Genomic DNA, 25846 nt, shown 5'->3' on the forward strand with positions numbered 1-25846 from the left:
GCTCATTAACGCGTGTTACCCTCCTACCAATGGCACACTTTGGTTTCCCTTCGGACCAACTTTATGGGCCCTCTAAACCTTGCCTTGCCCCTAGCATTTGGGCCTAGTGGGTGCACCTAGGAATTAGTCGGTGCACCTTAGGGATTTTTAGTGTCCGAGGGTTTATTTGTAGAACAAAAATCACGTCCCCGTGACACCATGTTTGTCCAAACGTTCTCTAAAGTATTGACCCAAGGGACTTGCAAACAATTGAGAAGGCTTTGTCACTTGGATGGGTAGGGAGCAAGTCATGTCCCCCTTGTTGTCTTGCTGATGATGGTTTGAGGGGCTCCAAGGATGAGAGGAGGGACCACTCATGAAGCATGTGCATGCCCTAGCCAAGTGGCCCATCTGTCTACAACATAGGCAATGCGCTAGTAGACCTGTAACCTCAATCTGTTGCTTGAAGACACCTCCCACTAAGGTCTCTAGAAGTACCTCCTCTAGTAGGGTATCCACGTTGTCTACAATCAACCACATCTTTGAGAATTCATTGTTTCTTAGGCTATTGTGGTCAATGTCTTGATTGCTATGCCGAAACAAACCCTAATAGAAGACAAGATAGACATGTACCCCTTGGAGAGGCCTAGGAAGTGCAATGTGATGGGCTAATCTAGTAGGTGATGCGTCATCTCCAAATCATCCAATGTTAAACCCTAGTTAGTGCCACGGGATGACGAAGACCAAATGTGATCCAAGATAAATTGGGCCTTGCTCCACGGTCCACCAAGGCTTGAGTGGTGTCCAAGGAGCTACGCTAGATTAGAAAGGGTTGAGTGGTGTCCAAGGAGCTAGGACAAGAATCCAATCTCAAACCTCTTGTCATGGGGCGGTAAGGCTGACGATGCAACCCGTGATTGCTCAATCCCGAAGCAAAAGGATAGCTTTCTACAATTGTTATTTGTCCTCTTGGGAAAAGAAATTTTGATTCCTTGGGGTGTCTCTCTCTAGACCAAAAATGTCACATTCTAAAGCTGAATTCCTTTGGTCAAACAAGAAATGCCTCTTGCTAGACCAAGAAGAGGCAAAAGGAGGAAGTAGACATGGAAAGACAAGGGGGAAGGGGAAAGGATGGTGAAATAAGGGAAAAGAAGAGGCGACAGGGGCGCTCAAATAGACAACCCAAAGGAGTTAACTTTTTCATTTTATTTTTTTACTTTTAAATTTTAATAAAGAATTTTCTTGTAGCTCATAGATTTTCTACTTCATCCAATACGAGTTCACCCTGTACTAGCAGCTCCATCGGGTAATTTCTTAATCTAGTGGGAGCTTTCCAAAAAAATGGCTTAGTGGCCACATCCCAAGGAGGGCTAAGTGCTAGCTGCGAGGCTGGCAATAGGAGCAAGGGCGGCCGTGAGAAAGAGCTAAGGGAAGGGGCAGCGAGGGAGGCGTAGTCGCAGATGCAGTAATGGGAGCTCTTGATGTGGTGTCAAGGCCTAGAGGCAGAGTGTAAGGGGTAAGCTGGCCCTATGTGAGATGAACTGCAAGCAAGGCAATTGGATGACCTTGCTACAGTCCTAGGTACACTGGAAACAATAATTTTCCCTCAAAAGAGTGCCTAAGGCTTCTTGACATAATTCATACATATCTAGATGAACAAGGCTTGTCTACATTTGATGAACGATCATAGGCAATATAAATCCTTACTACAGCAGACATGAGTGATCAGTAGACTTCCAAGCTCATAGTTTCTTATTAAATTTTCACCAGCCACCACTATTTGTTTTAACACCCAACCTCAAGCACATCTTGGGCATAGTTCTAACCAAACAATTGTTTGAATCAAAAGTTCAAGCATGTACGTATATTCATCTTGAGAGTATATATGGGGATCCAATGCATCAAATATGATCCTTCTTTGCCCAGCCAACCTTCGTACTTGGTCAGAGTAGTCAAAGGACTACACACGTAGGAATCCATCAAGCTTGTTGACAATCAGAGAGAGAATCAGCGCTTCGCCCCACTAGTCCTCCCCAAAATTTGTGTGAGATTTGGATCTATTCAAGAGACTCACGGGTGAATATATCATTTTTCATAGAGGCACCATTAGAGGCTTCACAAGCCCCCGTCCCCCCTTCCCTTCACCTCAATGACATCGGATTGATGTCTTGTTCTCTACACACTAATGGGGATAATTATTCATACTTGTCTCATGCATGGTGTATTGCATAGAGATGTAGTTTAGTTGTTTCCTTTTTTGTTGTACTAGTCCCCCATGCTTCATCACATGGTTTTTGTCTCATAGACCATTTTGGCTTCCAATAATGTTTACTAACTATTGAGTTGAAATGTGAATTTTGAAGAGCCTACATTGAGGTGACATGTTGAAGAGTTTACATGACATACATATTAGGAATTTGAATTGGAAGTATAAATATACCCACATCTAAAAATTAATAAAACATTAAGCAATCATTGGAAATGAGTGCCATGCTTGTGTAATTCACATTAGTGCCTTGCAAAACAATGTTTATTAGTAGCCTTGCAAAACAAAACACCGCAAAACAATGTTTAATAGTAGCCTTTAAAAAAATGGAGTTACTTACTCGTTGACCAAACATTATAGTGCTTGATGTTTCTCCGCGATGCCTTGATGAGGGTCCTATTGTTATCACCAAAGATGTCCTTGCGGAGCCTGCAAACCCAAAAAAATGGCATCAAGAGAATTGTGCACAACTAGACATAGATTATATATCACCCAAGCAAAAAGGCTAGCTTTTTTCATGAGAGATACTTAGAAGACAAAACACAACTCAAATGCCACTAACCAAAAGGATGAATCAATTTAATTTTTCCCTGCTTCCATGACCATCTCTCAATTAAACCATAGTCACAAAAGAGTTTCATTGCATCAACAGCATTTGTAATTGTTTCTAAGCATCAAAATATGAGCTTGTCTTTTTGTTTGTTTTTCTATTTGCCTTTCTTTGGTATGTGCATCTATGGATTGAGGTTTATAAGGCATCATGCTTTCACGATCAATTTAAAGGAGAGTCGAACTCTCTATTTGCTTCTACTATCTAGACATTCATATTTAGCATTAACATCTTTCTTGTGTCAAAACTTGACATCATTATCACTTGCCATGGACAATTATTTGACGCTTCAAGCTTTCTTTTATCGATATTGCATAAGTTATAACTTGTATGTTCTAACTATTTGCTTAGTTGTATCCACTTTATTATCATGTATATTGCATAATGTAGCTTGTAAATTGTGACTATCTAGTATCAGCTATATTGTAATGTATTTATCAAGCCTTGTGCTCCAATTCCAACTTGCAAGCCATACCTCTTTACGCTTCCAACTCTATTTTACCATACTCTGTGTGTGTGTGTGTGTGCGTGCGCGCGCGCACGCCTAACCAGGGAGAGGTGCATATGCACATTATGTGACATACAAGAAGTTGACACGGAGGAGCACTTCATCTTCAGTGTCCTATTTACTATGAGATCCGGGGGCGTTTCTACTGCCTCTTCAGAGATAGCTCTGGGGTTTTGTCCCGATTCCTCTCCTATCCAGACTAGAGATGCTTGGATGCTTTCATTCATGAGGCAGTCAGGCACCGCGAGAGGCTACTTCGATCATGGAGACAGAAGCAGACTTTTTCCATGGCAGATCCCTCTCAGAGCTCTATCATGGAGTTCTTCTAGCCATATCACATGGATTCCCACAATATGAGGCCTCGACATGAGTGTGACCCAAAGCTAGTGACCCGGCAGCTCAAACAGAGGGTTGAAGCGCAGATTACACTTGGGGATATCCCCTCTCTGAGCCGGAGCCGGGCCGATAGGGGTTACTATAGCCCTTGCTAGGCACAGAGCTATGACTAGGACAGGTCATAGGGTCACAACCGTGAGCAGCCGACAGCGCTCTATCGCCAATTTCATGCCTCCATTGCCTCATCCACCCTAATGTCCTGATGATGATGATGATGATGATGATGATTATGTAGTCGACCACTGACATGACTATGTTGTACTTAGTACTATCATTTTGCATTTTTTGCATTCTGCATTGGTGTGGATGGTCGTTTAGTAGCTCCACCCTCACAACTTGTTTGTACCAAGATTTTCACAGTCTCATAGACCCATCGATCTTCCGAAGACATTAATAAACTTTCTTTCTTTTTTTTCTCTCTCTTATTAGATGAGAACAAGAGCTGAGCTACTACCAGAAGATCATTTGAACTGTTATGGCAATCTACAAGAGGATTTAGGTAGAGTCCGTACAGGAGTTGGATGGACAGAGGAGATCATGAGCACTATTGAGGTCAACAAGGGTGCCTGCTATATCATCGACCATAACCAGCTCGAGACATTTATGGAGACACTTGGAGGAATTCAATCCTCTGTTGCTAACTCCTTGATTCAAATCTTGTTATACATAGATGACGTGGTGCTATTATCTTCTTCTACAGAGGGCCTCCAGAGACACCTAGATGCGCTACAAGTGTTCTATGAGTCGCATGATTTGAGGGTCAACCTTGGTAAGACTAAGGTCATGGTCTTCACAACACATCCTCAGCACCTATGTGTAGGGAGAGATTCACTTTTGATGGATCACCAGTCTATATTGTTTCATCAAACACTTATTTAAGTTCTCTTCTCTGGCCCTATTTTCACAATGAGACAGGTGATGCAGCCTGTCTTAGCAAGGGATATGCTTAGTTAGCTCGGCAAGAGAGACAATGCCTCCACTCACACTTTCAGGACCCTCAGACTAAGGCTCTCCTTTTCGCCTCCTCCTTGGTCTAGCTGGCAAGCATGTACGACAGCCCTTGTTGGGAACTAGGGTAGAGCGACTCCAGGTGCCCATGTTATCACGGTCCACCGATGATACGCAATAAGCCATCATTTCCCCATCAGATCATGTGCCCAAAAAAAATCTCTGTGATCATATGTCAGATTGGAGGCCTATTACTTTGATGCCTGTAGTTTGCAAACTCATTGCCAAAATGATTGTGTATAGGCTTCATGGGATACTGAATGGGTGATGATTCCTTCTTTATGCCATAGAACTCTCCTCGGGAAGTCAGCATGCTTATGACCACATTATCATTGTATGGATTAGCAGCGGGATTGCATGTCAACTTTGACAAATCCAAATTGCTTCCCCTGAAACAATGTGACTGGCATTCTATTCTCTGGCCTGGTCAGATAGTGCATTCCAAAGATGTAGTCAGGCATTTGGGATATCCTATAGGATGGCATATCACCAGGAAGCAGCAGCTAAAATGGATCTTCCAAAGACTTCAACATAAATTGGAATATTGGAAAATTTCTACTTGGCCACTTCATGTCAGGCTCAGAATAGTACAGTCTATTGTAATGTCTTATGTTCAGTTCTTTTTGCCTTTGCTACATTGGTCCTCCAGAGATATCTCAGCTTTTATGTCTCAAGCTATGGAGCTGTTACGTACGGTCACCATCCCTGTGCAGATCTGCGTGCAGGCTCGTACTGTCTCCCTAATCTCCGTCTTTTTTCGTACAACGCAGAAATAGCCTAGCCTTTCCGTACAGATTTCGTCAGCCTCTCCGTACAGCCTAGTCTCCTTGTCAGCTTCCGTACAGCCCAGCCCTTCGTCAGCTTCCATACGCCCAGCCTCTACTGTACCAATTTCGTTCAGTTTCTCCTCGTCTTCGTCAGTTTCTCTATACAGCCCAGCCTACGTACAAATTTCCTTTAGTATTTCTGTGCAATCCATCATCGTCCGTACAACCCCGTTGGTGGTCCGTACAGCATAACCTGCTCAATCCCTTTCGTACTTCATCCTCGAGCTCCTATTCTTACCAAGTCATGGCAGAGTATTCATATGAAAAAACATTTCAAAAGGAGCGTTCGGCTCCCTGCAAGAAACAAAAGCAGGTTGAGGGTCAGCATGACCCGATGCATGACACGATTGAGGCTCAACTAGTATATGATGTAATGCATGAAGGATTTGCAGATATGAGAAAAGAGTGGAAGACTCGGTTCCTTCAGTTGGCCTCATGGTTGAGGTCGATGAAATTGTGGATCCAGTCAGAGAATATGCCAAGAATGCAGTCATATTATTCTTTCTAGGCCGGATGCCACCTGCTGCAGAAATAGGCAACTGGCTGACACGCACATTGGCTGGCTCTTTTGTTCGTAAAGTACATTATGCAGCCAGGGGCTTTTTTGAGGTTATCATGGTGGATGAGATCCACAGACAAATGCTTTTGGAACATTCACCTCTCTTTTTTGGGCAGCAAATGGTGCATGTCTTGCCATGGTCTCCCACAATGGACTTTCAGGCTTTAATCCGACACAGATGCCCAGTCTGGGTTGAAGTTGTTGATTTTCCCCAATGCATGGCCTCACTTTTGCCTAAAATTGCAGCCTCTTTAGGTAAAGTGGTCTGCCCACCACGGCCAAATGGTAATTCAAACAAATTTTGCATTCTCTGGGATACTGATAATCCCACACCGGACTCTTACTCAGTCACGGTGAATAATGTGAACATGGGGAGTGCATTTTATAAACTCAAATGGGGTTTATTTGCAGGGGCCTGTTTTGAATGCAAAAAGTTTGGACACATGGCTTCACAGTGTCCACTGAACCAACATAAAATGCATCATGTCACCTTGCCAGTCCACATGCCCACTAAAGATGCTCCTACTCCAGTTGCTAACAAAAATAAAAGCAGTAGACAGCATTCTCGGAGTCAGGATAAAGGCAAAGATTCAGTAGCTACCAATGTGAATCTTACTTTACATTCACCTCCTGCTACTCAATCCTTGTCCAAAGGAAAGCAACCTTCAACTGATGGCTGGCAGAGCCCAAGAAAGGTTATTTCTGCTCGAAGAATTCCACCCCCCCGCACTTGGAATGGTGCCTCTTCTAGCGGAAACACCCAGAGATCAATACAGGAATTGGAATTACATGGGCTGCAGTAACAGCCAGCAGAACACTCTTCCCTGAAGAAGAGGTTGCTGCTTTGCTGTCCACTTCTCAGGCGACTACTTCTTCTCAGGGGCGAGACCTCGACCCTGAGATAGAAATGCAAGGTTGACCTCATACATTTTGCTGCTGTACATAGTTGTTACATTACTATAAATATCTGTATATATGACTGCTCACATCACCTCTTTTACACTCAATGTCCAGGGCATGTGTGACAGTAGGAAATGGAAATCTATGTGGCTGTACATCAACAGATTTCAGCCTGACATAGTAGCATTACAAGAGCACAACCAACATATTTATGCAGGCAAGACAGGACACTACTGTGGGTATGACATTTTCTATGCTGGGGAGCACTCTTTCTCAGGGGTTGTCCTTCTGATCAAACATGAGCTTCAACCAGTCATTGCATTAAATGACAACAAAGGCAGATGGCTTGTTCTCCAATGCATTATAAGAGGAGAGGGGTTTGAATTTGCTTCAGTTTATGCACCTCAGTCATCCCGAGACAGAACTGTAATTTGGGATGCTATGCAACAATACCCGTGGAGATCTCATGCCTACATATGTGGGGATTTCAATAATGCTCCACAACAGGGAGACAACACTTCCAACCATGATCATATGTTATCTCCTCAAAGGCATGCCTGGTCTCAACTACTTTTGCATTTGGATCTAGTTGACCTCTGGAAGGAATTGCAGCCTCTGTCACCGGGCTACACTTTTCAACATAATGCTCTTTCCGCTTATAAGGCACGATTGGATCGTTGGTACAGTGTTGCTCCACAACAAAATGGGGATTTCGCATGCAAAATGTGGATTGACTATGCCTTTGTGCATTCAGACCATGCACCACTATGGCTGCGGTTGCCTTTTCATAAGATGCCAGATGATAGATTGCCACAAAGGCGACATCTAATCATCAACAACAGTTATTTGCAACATGCTGAATTCAAGGCAATGGTTACTGAAGCAGCTCATTGTCTTTCATCTAACAACCATTTTCATGTTGATGATGCCTGGGCTTCTTTTATTTCTAAAATGCAAATGGTGATTAGAGCTTATGGCAAGTCTTACATGAAGACTCTGAGGGAAACCATTGCTCAGGCCAAGTCTACTTGTCAAGACCTCACTGAACTCAGTCATCATCGTTCGTTGTCCATGCATGAGCAAACCACATTATGTCAGGCCAGACATTGTCTTAAACTAAATGATCACAAGAAACTGGCAAAATGGGAGACTAGAGCAAGACAAAGAGCCTTCACAGATAAAGGTTGCCCTTCCAAAGAATTTTTCAAGAGTTTGCATCAGAGGAGAATCAAAACAGAAATTTGCAGAGTGCTTATGCCTGATGGATCATGGACTACTTCACGGTCACAGCTTGCCTCCTTTTGTGTGCATCACTTCTCTCAGCAATTTGGCTCTATAGCTCCTCCCTCGCAACAGGTTTTGCTTGCACGAAATTTACTATTGCAAAGTGTTTCTCCAATCATTTCCCCTACTCAAGCTTTGGAATTGGAGGAACCCTTTACTGAGAGGGAACTGTCAGATGCCATCAAATCCTGTGGCAAATGGAAATCCCCTGGATGGGATGGCTTGACCGTCGAGTTTTTTCTCGCATACTGGCCTCTTTTGAAGCATCCATTACTATCTATGGTGAATGCTGCATGGCAACATCAGAAAATACCAGACACATGGAAGAGAAGTCTTGTTAAACTCCTTCCTAAAAAACAAATTTGTGAGTCTTTGGCAGACTGGAGACCTATCACTCTTATGCCCGTAATTTACAAAGTCACTACCAAAATGATTGTTGCTCGGCTAAAGGGGTTTTTACATGATGGGTTGCATCCTGCGCAATATGGCTTTGTCCCGCGTAGGCATATCACCGATAACATTGCTAATGCCTACATTGGAATTGAATATGCCAAATACACACAGCAGGATGTTTTGTTATTGCAAGTTGATATTGCCAAAGCTTTTGATACAGTTCAGTGGGATTTTATTTCATCGACTATGCAGGCTTTGGGTTTTGGCACAAAAATGCAGCAACTCATCAATTGGCTATATCAAGATAGTGAAGCTGCCTGCATACTTTCAGGAGATATTTCTCCATCCTGGACTCTTGCTTGCTCTGTCAGACAAGGATGTCCACTGAGTGCTTTACTTTTTGCCATAGCCACTCATCCACTGCTTCAATATCTGGATCACCTCTTGGACACTTACCAGCTGCACGGTTTGGAGATCCTTGGCAGTCGCAGCATGATTGCTCAAGCATATGCTGATGATTCATTCTTTACTCCAAAAAATACTCGGGCTGATCTGTCCATGATCATGCATGCTCTTTCTACATATGGATTGGCTGCTGGCCTTCGGGTAAATTTTCAAAAATCAAAATTGTTGCCTTTACATGCACAGGACTGGCACAACCTTTTGTGGCCTGGGGAAATTGTCCCTGCTTCTCAATTCATTCGACATCTTGGTTATCCTTTAGGCTGGGGACTCACCCGTTCACAACAAACTGATTGGGTGCTAGTAAAGTTGAGGGCAAAACTTGAATATTGGAAGCTTGCAACTTAGCCATTACATGTTCGTCTGCGAATTACACAATCCATTTTGATAGCTACATACAATTTTATCTGCCTCTTACTATGTTCACTAAGGCAGATTTGGTTTCATTTATGTCAGCTATCATGGAAATTTTCTGGCGTTCAAAACATGGCAAGAAAAGTCTCAGATTACTCTCCATGCATCGTCTCTGTTCTCCAAAGATGCACGGGGGTCTGAACATTCTCAATATTCAAATGCATTTACTTGCTCACAGGGGAAAAATGATGATGCAGTTTCTACAAGGAGATCAGCCTTGGGCTTTTATGATTCGCTCTCTCTTATTACATCTTCATACATCTGCTTTTGGGAATTGGCAGCCTACTCAGTGGGAATTTTTATTTGGCTCTATCCAAGGCAAGATCAGAGGATGCCCTTTTATCTCTTCTCTGCTTCTTGATTGGAAACACATTCTTTCCCACTTGGAATGGAAAGGCAGGGACTCTCTCTCGGGCAACTCTTTAAGGGAAGAGAATCTCTTTTGGTCTAAAGTATTCCACCCACCTTTGGCCATACAAGAACCCCGACGTTCATATTTTCTCTCCTTCAAAGGCATTTCATCTGTGGCGGATGTACTTCAAGATGATGGCACAATTCTATCTTTTTCTTTGGCTGCTCGCAAATATGGCTTGGGAGCTCATTATCGTCCTTTAGCAATGCTCCAACCGTACTTGCCGGTACCTCATTTAGAAATTCAGCATCGGCTTGAGGATTGGATTTTACGCTCTCCTTCCTCATATGTCCGTCCTTTGAAGCTTTCACATATCACAGTGTCATCATTGTATAGAGTGTTATTACCTCCACCTTGGATTTCCGACAGAGCAAATACTGTTTGGCATATGGATCGTCCAATGAAGTGGTGGAGAAAAAGGCTGTGTCTCCTTTGGCATTACAAAGTCCCTCTTCGACAACAGCTTTTCCTATGGCGAGTTCTCCTTGGCATTTTTCCATCAGGACAGTTACTCGCACACAGACATATTGCTTCAGCTGTTTGTCACAGATGCTCGCACTCTACTAAATCAGTGCTCCACATCTTTTGGTCCTGTCTAAATACTTTTGATCTCATTGCTCTCATCAGACAGAGGCTTTGACAGCGATTTCCTACTGTTACTTTTGGCAGATTTTTCTGGTTGTTTGGATTTCATCCCCAGAGACAGGGTTTTGATTTATTTTTTGTATGGGTGCGATATTGGACCCTATGGACTTTATGGATGGATAGAAATCATAGAGTCTTTGGTGATCCACTATTTTCATCCTTCCTTTTTTTCAAACGATCTCTGCAACAATCATTCTACGATTGTTTTCAGACTCGTTTGATTGATCAGGATGTGTATACAGCCTATACTGAGATCTTTTCTTCAGTAGTAGCTACTTCGCTTTTTGAAGCAGCTATGAATGTAATTATTCTATAGAAATAAAGATTTCTTCTCATTAAAAAAAAAGTGTGTGTTTGGGTTTCTCTTTGCTTTTGATTTCCTGTTGAGGCTCTCTGTTTTTTTTTTTGAGACCCTCATGTAAATTTTGCTGATAATATAATCATGGATTTACCCAAAAAAAAAAAAAAAAGTGTGTGTGTGTGTGTTTGGGTTTGCTATTGGGCACTCTAGACTTTATGGACAGATAGGAACTGTTAAGTCTTTAGTGATCCTATATTTTCTTTGTTTGGCTTTTTAAAGTGTTCTCTGCAACAATCCTTCTTTGATTTCTTGCAAACATTCTGCATAGATCATGATGTATATCTAGCATACACTGAGATTTTCAGCTGATGTAATTTTGGCTGCCTCGTTTTGAGGTATCTACTCTTGTAATATAATCAAGCAAAAGTTTTCACTATTTAAAGTGTTCTCTGCAACAATCCTTCTTTGATCTCTTGCAAACATTCTGCATAGATCATGATGTATATCTAGCATACACTGAGATTTTCAGCTGATGTAATTTTGGCTGCCTCATTTTGAGGTATCTACTCTTGTAATATAATCAAGCAAAAGTTTTCACTATTTAAAAAAAGCGTGTGTATACAAGGTTCTACTTCGGCAACAGCTTTTTTTATGGTGAGTGCTTCTGGGAATTTTTCCATCTGGACAATTGTTGGCCCGTAGGCACATTGCTCCTGTTTTATGCCATCGGTGTCTGAGTTCTAAGAAAACTGTGCCTCATTTATTCTGGCATTGCCCGTCTTCTCGGCAGTTTTTGGATTCTCTTCAACACACGCTACGAGTAAGATTCCTGACTATTCTCTTCGAAAAATTTTTCTGGCTCTTTGGTTTTCATCCACACCGATCGGAGTTTCATCTTTTCTTTATTTGGGCTCGCTATTGGGGACTTTGGACTTTATGAACAGACCGCAATTGTAAAATCTTTAGTGATCCCAATTTTTCTTTGTTTGGTTTCTTTAAGCGTTCATTGCAACAATCTTTCTTTGATTGCTCGCCAGATAGATTAGGATGTATATTTGGCTTGTACTGAGATATCCAGTTGAGGTATTTTCTAGCACCTCTTTTCTAAGTTGACTATTCTTGTAATATAATCAATCAAAGCTTTCACTTTTAAAAAAAAAGTGTGTGTGTGCTGCAAATATTTGTCGGGTCTGGACGCCTCATGGTTCTTGGTCTTCATCTCGCTCTGACCTTGCTGATTTTTGTGTGCAACACTCCTTCACCTGAGATTTTGTCTGCATGTCAGCTTCTTTTACAGCATGTCCATCCAATTCTTTCTCAAGCTCAAGCTTTGGAGCTGGAACTTCCCTTCACTGAAAGGGAATTGTCAGATGCAATTAAATCCTGTGGTAGATGGAAATCTTCAGGATGGGATGGCCTCACTGTTGAATTCTTTCTTGCTTTCTTGGATAGTCTCAAAACCCCCTCTGCTGCAAATGCCCCTCTGCTGCAAATGCCCCTCTCATAAAAAAAGGAATTAGTAAAGCTCCTTCCTAAGAAGCAAATTTCTGATTTTATCATTGATTGGAAACCAATCACGCTCATGCCAGTCATTTACAAGATCATAGCTAAAATGCTTGTTGACTGTATCAAAGGCTATTTACATGATGGGCTGCTTCCTTCCGTAGTTTGGTTCGTCAGGGCTGCCTCCTTAGTGCCTTATCGCAGCATGGTTGCTCAGGCCTATGCTGATGATTCTTTCTTTACTCCAAGGAATACTCAGACTGATCTTTCTGCTTTGATGCAAGCCCTTTTAGTTTATGGTTTGGCAGCTGGCCTTCATGTTAACTTTCAAAAGTCTAAGCTGCTCCCATTGCATTTTAAAGACTAGCACAGTCTCTTATGGCCAAGGGCGATCATCCCACCCATTCAGTTAGTTCGACACTTTGCGGAGGAGCGAGAGTGGTTGTGGAGGAGCTATGCAACCTGTACGAGAGAGAAAAGAAAGAAAGAAAGAAATTTTATTAGAGTCTTCGGAAGACCGATGGGTCTATGAGACTGAAAGAAAACCTGATACAAATCACAGGGTGGAGCTACTGAAATGAGCATCATCACCCGTGCTGAACCCTAAGTCTGATCATACATAATCAAATACATCTGGATGTAACAATGAAAAGAAAAGAAAAGGACTGGAGTGGGGCGGAATCCTCCGTATGTCATGTCGCCCTCGCTGGTGCATAGCCGGTGATGGGACGCTGGCACTCGTCAAGGTGTGCCGTGCGTCTCGGTCTCCTGGACGAGGCTCGACACAAGACCAGAGCCACCGTGACTCCCATGGGACGTATCCCGGGTCTAAACAATGAGGGGAGGTCCCCCAGAGTGATCTGTGTCCCCCCTTGATGTCTCGTGTGTCGTGCTACAGTCGTCAGGTCGGGGTCTTTGTCACGTCTGTGGCTAAAGACTAGACGATCAATGTCACTCGATGGGAAGAACTCTGTGATCCTACTTTGAGAGGTGTTTGATGATGTGGGCAAGCCTCGTCGCCTGAGTAAGTACTCTTTGTGTCGGACCCCCTCGTGAATGAAGGCCACTGGGCATCTCTAATCTGGGTAGGCGAGGAATCTGGAAAGGAGCCCGGAGCCGTCTCTGAAGAGGCAGTGGTAGCGACCTCAGATCTCGTAGTACACTGGGCACCTGAAAATAAAATGCTCCTCCAACTCAACCTCCTGACAGTCGCACAATATGCATAAGCGATGCTCCCTAGGAATCCCCTCTGCTCTGCCGCTCTCTATGCGGAGGCGGTGTGATGATATCTGAAACTGTCCAATGGAGATCCGTAGTGAGTGAGGCATATGAGGCTCAGTCTACCCCGGTGGTGTGATGAATCCCTCCTCCGAAATACGAAGACAGTAATCTTTGTAGAAACTCAGCTTCACTGGGAGCTCCCTCTGCTGCCAACCTCATGGAGAAATCGAGAGCCAACCATGGCAACCTCTGTCTCCCTGATGTGCAGTCCCCATATGATCTAACCCGGTGTAGATATGTAATGGTCTGAAAGGCTGCATCTAGCTGGAGTAGAGAAACACCAAACTTGGCCTTAATGATGTGATGTGGTACAGACAGTTTCCCCCGGATCATTTGTGAGAGCATGAGGATCTGCAGGCGTTTCACCCGTGTCCACTCTATCTCTGACATGTTAGGCCCCCAACAAGGGCTGCCATACATACCGGCTGGTCGGACCAAGGAGTCAAAGAGAAGAGCCTTGGTCCGAGGGTCCTGGCAGTGGGCGTGAAAGCATTGTCTCTCTAGCCGAGCCAGTGAGGCGTATCCCCTGCTCAATCTGGCCTGCATCGCTAGTCTCATCATGAAGATCGGGCCGGAGAAGATGACCCCTAAGTAAGTGTATGAGGATACGATCTCAATTGGTGACCCACCGAAAGTAAAAGTAACTTGCTTCCATTGCATGTTTGCTTGAGAGGTGTTAAAGATCATGACCTTGGTCTTGCCAAGGTTGACCTCCAAATCATGGGATAAACAAAAAGCCTGCAGTGCATCTAGGTGTCGCTGGAGCCCCTCGGGTGTGGATGACAAGAGTGCCACGTCATCTGCATAAAGAAGAATCTTGATGATGATCCTGGCAAGTGAGCAACCGGTCCCTCCGAACGCCCCCATGAAAGTCTCAGGCTCATCGATGTAGAGGCAAAACAGGGTGGGTGATAAGGGGCAACCCTGTTTGACTCCTATGGTACTCAAGATCTCATCTGTCTAACCTGCGCTTGTCCAAACTCGGCGTGAGACTCTCTCATACAGTGCCATGACTGCCCAGATGATCTCTTGATCAAATCCCAATGTCTGTAGGTGTGTCATGAGACGAGCTCGAGGTACTGTGTCAAAGGCTTTGCGAAAATCCACAAAGCAACAATACTCTCCTTCCGTGATCTGGGGCCTCCTCAATGACACTCCTGAGTGTGAGTATGTGATCCATAGTCCCATGGTCTCGCCTGAAACCGGCCTGACCCTCTGCTCTGAGCCCTCTCATCTTTGCGAACAGGCTGACCGATGCATCCAATACAGCTGCATAGATCTTGGACATCACATGTCCAATCATGATGGTCCTGTAGTTATTTGGGTCCATGGGATCCCCTGCCTTGTGGATGGGGGTGATGGTGTTGAGTGTCCAGGTGCGGAGGAAGCCAAGGCAAACAGCGTCATTGATAGCTTTGCTAGGATCGGGGCTAACGTGTCGATCCCATATGCGATAAACTCAGTGCATAGTCCCTCATGATCCTTTGCTCGGCCATTGTGCAGTTTCAATGTCGCGTCCTTGACTCCCCCTCTGGTGAACAACGTGCAAGTGGTGGGGCGAGGTGTGTATAGGAGATTTGGAGTGGGCTGGTGTGGGACATCATAAAGATGGTGTGCATATGTGTGCCAGACTCTCGTGTCGGTGAGGGGTGATGGGGACCTACGCTCAAGGAATCTCCGCCAAAAATCCTTAGAGTTGCTGCTATACAAGATGTGCAGCAGCTCCTCATTTCGACGAAGAAATGCCTGCTTCTTCCGACGTACGAGACGTCGGTACTTGCATACCGTGTCTGGTGTGTTTGAGAGGTGACATCTGGTTTCAAATCGGAGCTGTCGGCGACGTGTGGTGTGGGGAAAGATTTGGAGGACAGCCTCGTGGAGTGTGCGACTAATCAGGGCAGCATGGTTCTCTATGAGTGGTATGTGATCGATGTAGATTAGGAGTCTGTTTAGGCATCCAGAGTAGGCCGGTGAGAGGCTGTGATCGAAGTGTATGTCATGGTAGGTGTCGTGCTTCCTATGTGGTGTGTGTGGTGTGGCTAAGCGTGGGGTGGCGATAGTGAAGAATAGGTATGTGTGATCAGCTCCTGGAGGGAGTGGTGCTTTGGAGGGAGTGGTGCTACAGTGAAGTCGGTGATACATGAAGTGAAGGTAGGGGATCCCATGATGTAATCTACTACACTAGTGCCTCCCCCGTGTGGGGAGCAAGTAAAACCACATGAGGAGGGCCATAGGTCGAGCCCGTTGTAGATGATGAGATCATGCATCCTACCCAGATCAAGGAGCGCGTGTCCATATGGTGTAACAGACCCCGTGTCGGTTCGATGAGGTCCTGGTCATACCTGCTCCGTCTAGGTCCATGTCTGGTAGCATGATAGAGCAACCTACCATCTCGGACCACGGCCCATTTCCCCTCCTTGTGGGCAACATCTCACTGTTGCAGAAGAACTCGTCGCTCCTCAATCTATAGTGATGTCAAATCCTCGTCCATGGACAGGGTGGGATGCTCTCATAGAGAGGCTTGGTGTCGGAGTGTCGCTAGTCGAGCATGTGAATCTCTGAAGCGAATGACTAGGGGCTGCTCTCGCTCGGGATCTCTCCCAACATGCCATGCTCCCTCTATGCCATGGTCGGGGACTCCCATGGTGGTGCTCACAAAGGTGATCGCCTCCTCCATGGGCGTCGTAGTGGTGCTAGTGCTGTCTCGCGCGATCCCTCGTACCCGGAATGTTACACGCACACTCACTGGCATATGCACGCTTTTGCACATTCAGGAAGACCTAATCAATTTTTAGGGATGATTGAGTCTTAGTTTCCCTATTAAATCCCACAAATAAGCATATGGTTAGTCCCCACCTAATCGACACATCACGTGCACTCACACGATTTTGCATAGGCACATAATAGATTGCATCAATAATAGTATCACACATTTTCAATCCATACTCTCAAAGCATGCAATGAATTCACAAGCAGGACAAGAAGCTATGCCAAAACTCAAGATGAATTGGCAAAAGAGTCTGTAGCCTCAGCAAAACGAGACCCCCGCCAAACATCACAGCCGTCTCCTAAATGTAAAAATATTACACTTGCATACTCGGTGAACACTACCCCCAAATATGTGTAAGACTGCACTATCTCCACTGGCTCCTCACGGTATGTGAACCTATGGCAACGGGACATTGCTCGTGAGGTGTTGAAGATCATAACCTTGATTTTCCCAGCGTTAACTGTCAATCCTCAACCTTGGTTTCTTTCCATCTCATTCTGAGCTTTTTTTTTTCTCCTCATGCCTACAGCTCGGGTTTCTTTCATACTAAATAGAATTCTTTTTCATGGAAAAAAAAAAGTCTCTCTCTGCAGAACATCTCCAGAGCCTCTAGATGTTTTTGCAATCCCTCTACTGAGGATGATATGAGGACTATGTCATCTGCGTACAACATATCTGCACCATCAGGTTAGCCAGAAGTGAACCCTCTCCACCTAGGGATCTCGTTGATATAGAGCCCGAAAAGAGTCGGTGAGAGGAGGCAGCCTTGTTTCCCTCCGATAGTGCTCTCAACCTAGTCTGATAGGTCTCCTGGGGCACGTACCTTCTCTTTGGCGAACTCATATAGACTCATGACCGCCCAAATCATGATCTCTGGGAGTTGCAACTCCTGTAACCTCCTGATCAGGCGAGAACGTGGGATAGTATCAAATGCCTTATGGAAGTCTACGAAGCAAGTGTAGACTTTCTGATGCCTTGACTTTGCCTCCTCAATAATAGCACTCAAGGTCAAAATGTGGTCCAAGATGGAGTGTTGTCTCCGTAAACCTTCTTGCCCAAGAGCCCATTGCCCATGACCCTCTGTGTGGCTGCTGATCTCCCTCACTAGCCATATATCTTAGCCAGAGTGTGGCCAATGATAAGAGTGCGGTAGTTCCCACTGTCCATGGGATCACCTGCCTTGTGTATCTGTACTATGGTGGTGGTGCTCCAGGTAGTTGGGAAGCCATGGCATACGGCATGGTTGAACAGCTGTGCTAGGATCGGGGTCAAGATCTCCTGTCCATGTGCAAAGTGCTCAGTACGTAGTCCATCATGATCTGGTGATCTCCGGTTATGAAGCTGGAGAAGGGCAGCCCTTACATTCTACGAGACTTTATAATTGCGGTCTGTCCATAAGTCCAAAGTGCCCAATAACGAGCCCAAACAAAGAAAAGATGAAACTCCGGTTGTTGTGGATGAAAACCAAAGAGCTAGAAAAATTTCCCAAAGAGAAGAGCCGGGAATGTCGTTCGTAGCCTCTGTCGAAGAGAATCCAGAAACTGTCAAGAAGACGGGCAATGCCAGAATAAATGAGGCACAGTCTCCTGAGAAATGAGACACCAATGACATAGAGCAGGAGCAATGTGCCTACGGGCCAACAACTGTCCAGATGGAAAAGCACTTGCCATAAAAAAACCTGCCGAAGCGGAACCTTGTATGCCCAAAGTTGCCGTAGTCTTTTTCTCCACCACTTAACTGGCCGATGCATTCGCCAAATAGAATTACCCCTTTCTAAAACCCAGGCTTGAGCAAAAGGATTTTGTATAATGCAGGCAGAGTGATCTGAGATAGCCTCAAAGGACGAGAGGAGGACCCAAGGGAAGTCAAAGTCCAATCCTCTAATTGATTTTGGAGTTCCAAAGGGAGAATCGGAACCATAGGGGAAAGCATACAAGCGATTTGCTGCCACAATGTACGATAATGAGAACCCAAACCATACTGTGTGGTTGCCAGAGAAAAGGGAAGCATAGAGCCATCATCATGAATAACATCACCAACAGTATTGATCCCTTTAAAAGAAATAAAGTAGGCACGGCGAGGTTCCTGTAAAGCAAACGGAGGCTGGAAAACTTTTGACCAGTGAATGCTTTCAGCCTGCAAAGAGTTACCCATCAGAGATTGTTGACCATGCCATTCAAGGTGAGACAGAATATGCTTCTAGTCAAGAAGCAAGTTCGAGACCATAGGTAAGCCATGCAAAGTGCCATCAATGCACCCAAACAAGAAATCCCAATGAGTGGGTTGCCAATGACCAAAAGCAGGAGTACTAATATGTGTGACCAGAGATTGAATCATGAGAACCTAAGGCTGATCATCTTTCAGTAATTGTAGCAACATTTTCCCCCTGTGAGCTAGGATGTGCACTTGGATTAGTCATTGCCCTAGGCGGGGGCAGAAGCAAGCTCCAAAGTGACAGGGGGCATTTCATGTTTCACTTCTTCTCCAGATCACGTCACTATTACAGCTTTGGGCCTTTCCCTTTCAGTTTGTTTCATTTCGCAGCTCTCTCTTCAAGTCACATTTCAAAGCACAACTCCATTGCAGTTTGCAGGTCCTTTTTTTTGCTGAGTTAGGGCTGACCCCCCTGCCTTGCTCAGGGGTTACATAGCTAAGGGGGGAGCTACGATACAGTTTAGGCCACCACGGATAGAAACCCACCACCTTGACTCCAGCAACAAAGATGACTCCCAAGAAACTCTTCTACTCTACCATCACTTCAGCCTCAACACTCTTCCCCTATGCCTTGACCTGCCACAGGTTTCAGAGCAAGCTTGACCCACATGAGCAAATCTATTCTTGTAGCGAAAATTCAAAGATGCAAAGCCCCAAGTTGCCTCTCTGGAGTGGAATCCTTAGACACGATGAATAACAAGGGAAAACAGGAAGTATATATCGTGAAGGTATAGCACTCATCAAAGAGTTTAAATATAAACTAAAAGACTCGCAGTATTCAAGTGGTGTATGGCTGATTAAGTTTTTCTGATTATTGTACAGGTACTCTAAATAACGGAGTTGTTTTTAACACTCCCTAGGAGCTGCCATGTGCCCTCCCTAAGGAGATGTATTGATTAGGGTTTTGGTTGTCCCATAGAACTATTCGTCGCTCTTCCCTGTACAGGGTTACTTCCATGGACATTAATAGAGACTCTCTCTCTCTCTCTCTCTCTCTCTCTCTCTCTCTAGGAACACGCGGCCTATGGAACCCAAAAGAAGTTGAAGATCATGTTTTGGAATTGTAGAGGTTTCCCTTGGCATAAAGGGGCTGGATTGAATGAAGTTATGCATGATGCAGACATTATTTTTCTCGCAGAGACTTGGGAAAGGGACATATGCAGAATTCCTAAAATTAATGGATACGTGGTGCACTCCATCTGGCAAAAGCAAGTTGGCCTACGAGGGCAAGGAGGGGTAGCATGCATATACAAGGAGCATATACAAGACATGATTTCCATAGCCAAAGATGACATCCACAAACGCTTCATATGGATCATGGTAAAAGGAATGCACTCACCACTTTACATTGCAGGGTGCTACATTCCTCATAGAGAATCTCCCTTCTACCAAAGACATGAGGTTGACCCAACCTAGCCACTTGGAGACCTGTGCTTGGATATAGCTATGTTCAACAAAAAAGGAAATGTTTTGCTCATTGGTGATTTCAATGCACGGATAGGAGATCTACAGTTTCACTATCCCACTCAGCAAGAATACATCAAGGAACATGAGATAGACATTGACCCCATTTGGTGTAGATGCTCGAAGGATAAGGAAGTGAATGCACATGGTAGGGCATTGGAGCAATTGATGAATGGAATGCACATGTTGGTGGTGAATGGCACAGCCCTTTTCCCAAAATCAAATACCCCTACTTGTTTCCCTGCCAGTGGAGGGGCTAGTGTGATCGACTATGCATTGATTGGTTTGGAAGCTTGCCATCTCATTCACAATTTCTCACTTGGCTCAAAGTCCCCTGATTCAGATCACACACCACTATATGTGGAGCTTAATATATTACTTGCCAAGGCAACTTTAGAAGAGCGCAAAACAGTTGAAGGCAACTATCATATAAATGAGGCAAAGAAGGTGGAGTACGCTGAAACTCTAGAGACGTGTCTGCTGGGAAAACAGAAAATTGGGTGGACAGAATTGAAAAATGCTATTCTCACTACAGCCAAGTCAGTTTTGGGGTACAAAAAGAGCAATAAAGAATGCAAGAAAGGGCTACCATACAATGTTTGGTTTGATGCTGAGTGCAAGGCAGCTAGGAATGCACTAAAGGGGATCCCAATGGGGGATGAGAAAAGAGCAGCTGAGAAACAGCTCCATGCACTTACACGTAAAAAAAGACGTGCACTATTGTGAACAAGGAATGGACTGATGCAATTGATTTTATCAAGCATCCTAGAAGAGCATGGAAAGGAATTAAACAAAGGTCAAATGACATTATGGGAGATTTTACAGAAACACAGATGCTGGAATATGCTCAACAGCTCTACACACATCCCAAGGCTCGGCCCATGGTGAGCATACCTGTCAGCAGTAATACTCAGGGTCTTTTCTCATTGAAAGATGTACAAGATGGCCTCAAGAAAATGGTAAATGGAAAGGCAGCAAACACTCTACACCTAGTGGCTGAACTCATTAAGTGGACCAATGAGCACACGCAAAGGCACATAGCAATGGCACTAAATCAGGCTTTGATGCATGGTTTCCCAACAGAATGGCAAGAGAATTGGATCAAACCAATCTACAAAGGGGGTGACCGCAATCAATTAACAAATTACAGAACAATTATGGTATGTTCCACTCTAGCCAAACTATATAGCACAATAGTAGAGGCAAAATTGAGTGCTTGGGCAGAGAAAGAAAATAAAAGAGCAATGGGACAAGCTGGTTTCAGACCAAAACACTGTACAGTGGATCACCTAGTCACTCTTCGAGTTTTGATGGAGGAAAGCCGCCTCAAGGGGAAGCCACTCTTCTGTTGTTTCATTGACTTTAAGAAGGCATTTGATACAGTGCCTAGGGATGTGCTATGGGAGAGAATGGAATGCATAGGGGTGCCCGAGGAAATAAGGTTTGCTGTCTTTAGACTTTATGAGAAAGTAAAATGTCAACTAAAATGTAAGGATGGGATGTCACAAGAGTTCTATAGTAATATGGGGGTAAAACAGGGATGTCCGCTCTCACCCACTTTGTTCGGCCTATGCATTGATAGACTTGAGGAGTTGGTGAATGAAGAAGCATGTAAAGATGAGTTATACAGCCCTCATCTAGCAGGTCTCGTGATTTGGTTGCTTCTTTACGCAGATGATGTGGTTGTTTTCACTGATAGTGAAAGTAAGATGCAAAAAATGATGGATATCTTCAGCATATTTTGTGCAGAGAGTGGGATGGCTATTAATGTCAACAAAACTAAACTCATGATAGTCAAGACTATACAGCCAAGCAGCCCCCTCCAAATCTTATATAAAGGACAACCCATTGAGACAGTGCACTCATTCAAATACTTGGGTATTGAAATCCCCGCCAATAATAGATGGAACAGCTGTGTGCAACGGAGACTTAATGCAGGATGGGCAAAATACTTCCAATTTGAAAATGAGTGCAACAATAGCAATACGAGAAGGTGGCAAGTACGAAATATGATCTTTGGGGCATATGTGATACAGACAGTACTCTACGGAGTAGAGGTATGGGGTGGGAGTATATCTCCATCAACGTGGAATGAGATAGAGAAAATGCAAAAGTCTTTCATCAGGAGGCACCTGGGCATCAAGGCTACTACACCATACTCTTTGTTACTCCTAGAGACAGGATGTATACCCATAGAGCTACATGCTCTGAAGAGAGTACTCAGATACATCACAAAGGTCAAGTGCATGGATAATGAAAGGCTACCAAAGAGAGCATGGAATGAAAGTCAGAAGCTTCAAAAGACAAACAAGGGCAAGATTTTGACATCCGGATGGGCACAGGACCTAAAAAAATGGTTCAAGAAGTGGGAAGTAGAAGAGTATTTAAACTACTCTTCAGAGGAGATTGATGAAGAGGCTTTTCATTATGACCTGCTGAATGCACTACACAGGAAATGGCAAACAGCAGAAAACAAAGATAAATTTGAGTACTATCGCACATATATCAACCCCGAATATTGGTCAATTTATACAGGAAGGGAGACAACAACGCAGAAGTACATATGTACACCTATAGCAGTGCATAAACGGAGGGCTTTAGCCTCACTTCGCACCCGATCACACCAGCTGCAAATAGAAACAGGGGGATGGAAAAAGATGCCAAGGGAGAGTAGAATATGCCAACTATGTGATCAAGGTATGGTTGAAACAGAAGAACACATGGTAATGATATGCCCTCACTATGCACACATTAGGGAAGAGTTCAATCACCTCCTTGAGGGACATAACAAACTGGCTGATTTGCTGCATAAAGGGTCACCTTCAGCTTTAGGAACATTTGTGTATAAGCTCTTCAAGCATAGGAATCCACCTGAATCCTAGAAGGTGGTTTCTCTTTCCACCCTCCCATCTTCGGGAGGAGCTTTCATGTACTTGTGATATTGTATTGCCCAGGTCCCATAGGCCGGTTTTGGTCTTCAGAGGACGATAATATATTCTTCTTCTTCTTCTTCTTCTTCTCTCTCCCCCCCCCCCCCCAACTCGCCTTAGGTCCCATCTCAACCCCTGTTTACTCAGCTCCTGCCTCAGCCCCCTCTACTAGCCACCTAGCTCTCGCTGCCTCAACTCGCCTCAGCTTCCACTTGCTCATCGTCGCGTTCTAGCCCCCCATCATTGCCAAGAGTCAAGTCGGCAGTTCCTAGGTCATGGGTATAGCTCTAGGCCGCAGTTTGACTTCGGATAAACTTGGCACACCAATTCAACCCCCCAAGTTGTTCGAACAAAAGCTCTTGCTCCAGTCTTTGGTTGTTCGATCAGAAGCTCCAGCTCTAGAGGTTAATAGGTCACACCAACAATCAACTGAACCCCTAGCCCAGGCCGGGAGTTAGTCTTAGCGAGGGGGTACACTTAGTTTTGGAAACATGGAGCAGCCAGGCTCCTCGAAATCACCCTCTGCTCCCTCCCCCTTGTAACTCTAGCCAAAAAAACTCCCTACTCTACAGTTGCAGCCTTGACACATTCTCCTTATGCGAAGACATACCAATGAGGAGGTCTTAACTGAACCATCGTTGGCCAACGATAACATATTTTCTATCCACAGCAAAGGTGTGACAGTAAAAGTTGTAGCTGCTGCAACTGTGACAGTCCAAGTCTAGGTTCTTGAAGGGCTGTTCTTGAAGGGCCTGGTAAGCAAGCTCAAATAGATTAGGTAATGCAGACTTGCAAAGCTTCCCCTCCTACCACTTAACTAGTCTCTACAATCAAGCACACTCAAGTGCAAACAATCAAGAAGGAAGCGACTATAGATATGGATGCAAAAGTAAATGAAACTGATATTCAAGATGAGATTGAGGAATATGAAGGTAGGTGCAGCAATGCATTGAAGATAGAAATAGTTCCTGAAGGCTGAAACATAGCGGAGGACACATATAGTGAGACTTCAGCACACATCAAAGCAGTCACTCCTAACACTGAATGGCCAAAAGATGAAGACAAAGACAAGAAAGATACTACAACTAATATTCGACACTCTAAAGGAATGCTATAATTACATTTGGCACATGGGATCTATGAATCAATCTTCTTCGCGAATCTGGTAAGCTGAAAGGGATCAAGATATGGATAGCCAAGGAGCTTAGCTCAAGTCAAACAAAAGGCAACAGAATTAGTCAAAGTCCACGCTTCTAGGAAGAATGGAAAATGCGCAGTATACCGTAAGGGTGTAGCCCTCATTAGAGTTTAAATCCAAACCAAAAGACCCTTAATCTTACAATGAATGTATGTTTTCACTTTTAGACTACAATGTAGATACCTTAGTTGCTCCTTTGCACTCCTTGGGAGCTGCTCTGTGCCCTCCCCAAGCAGCTGTATTACTAGTTTTTTGGCTACCTAGGAACATATTGGTCTCCCGCGGACATTCAAAAATTACATGGCAGCAAACCCCAAAGAAGGAAGGCATGATGGGAGAACATGATACGATTTGTCAAAAGCCTATACAAAAGAGACGGAGAAGAGAAGAAGATAAATCACAAAATATACAATCAAAGCAACAGATGGAATCATAACAGAGTAAGACACAGAAAAGGCCTAAAAAAGCTTGCTAATGGAAAGGTCCCTGAATGGCTGGTAGCAGAAATTTTGAAATTGGGAGGCAAAAAAACAAAGAAAATGCTTACTAGGCTTATGAATATGGCGTTAGAAAAAGGTCTCCCACCAGATTGGCACCATAGTAGGATTGTACCGATGCATAAGGGGGGAGATAGCAAGATGGCGAAGAATTAGCAGACAATCCTGGTGAGCAGACTGATGGCAAAGCTATATGGCACTATTCTTGAGCCAAAAATCAGCACATGGGCGGAGGAACAAGGAGTCATAGCACCATCCCAAGCATGGTTTCATCCCAAACACTCAATAGTGATCATATGGTGGCCACAAGGGCTGCAATTGAAGTGGCCAAGCATAAGAAAGAGGTTGTCTAATGTTGCTTTGTAGACTTCAAGAAAGCTTTCGATACAGCCCCACATAAGAAATTATGGGAAACACTCGAAAAGCTCAAAGTCCCTCAAGAACTCAGAGAAGCCACATACCGACTCTATGAGAAAGTTTTAGCAGAGCTAGGGAAACCACTAATAGATGGATCATGCCCCACAGGAAAAGCTGTAATAAGCAGTGACATAGGGGTTGAGCAAGGGGCTGCCCCCTCTCACCAACCTTTTTTAGTCTCTTTATCAATGATTTGGAAGGATGGATGAGAATACACAGCAAGGAAGGTGTTCAGATTGCAGGCTTTTCTTTGCTAATGCTTATCTACATAGACGATGTGGTATTCTTTGCAAATAGCAAGGAGAATTTGCAAGCACATTTGGATGCATTAAGAGAGTTCTACAAACAATCAAGAATGTAGGTCAACATAGATATGACAAAGGTATTGGTAATCGGAACACGTGATAGGCAAGTAGATGTCACCTTGGAAGGGGAGAGCCCCTGGAAACAGTCAACAAATATAAATATCTAGGATTAAATTTCACCGTCAACTATAAGTGGAATGCATGCATAAAAAAGGAGGATTCTAGGGGGTTTGAAAGCCTTATATATCTTTAAAACAAATGCAGGAAGACTCATCTGTGGAATTGGGAGATGAGAAAGTTTTT

At 44.2% G+C, this 25846-nt stretch overlaps 1 protein-coding gene across 4 annotated transcripts in view; it reads right to left on the reverse strand.

The window, feature by feature from the left end:
* LOC147903073 (kinesin-like protein KIN-UB) overlaps positions 1-25846 on the reverse strand; it is a 155703-nt gene that overhangs the window by 56871 nt on the left and 72986 nt on the right. For all 4 annotated transcript variants that reach the window (XM_087374170.1, XM_087374169.1, XM_087374168.1 and 1 more), the window contains one exon: positions 2586-2674. In XM_087374170.1, the coding sequence (XP_087230296.1) occupies positions 2586-2674 (89 nt within the window). The remainder of the gene's footprint in view (positions 1-2585; positions 2675-25846) is intronic.

This window comes from Dipteris shenzhenensis, chromosome 4 (assembly GCF_047967505.1).
Source record: "Dipteris shenzhenensis isolate YYH24624 ecotype China chromosome 4, Dip_SZ_1.0, whole genome shotgun sequence".
NCBI classification, from domain to species: domain Eukaryota; kingdom Viridiplantae; phylum Streptophyta; class Polypodiopsida; order Gleicheniales; family Dipteridaceae; genus Dipteris; species Dipteris shenzhenensis.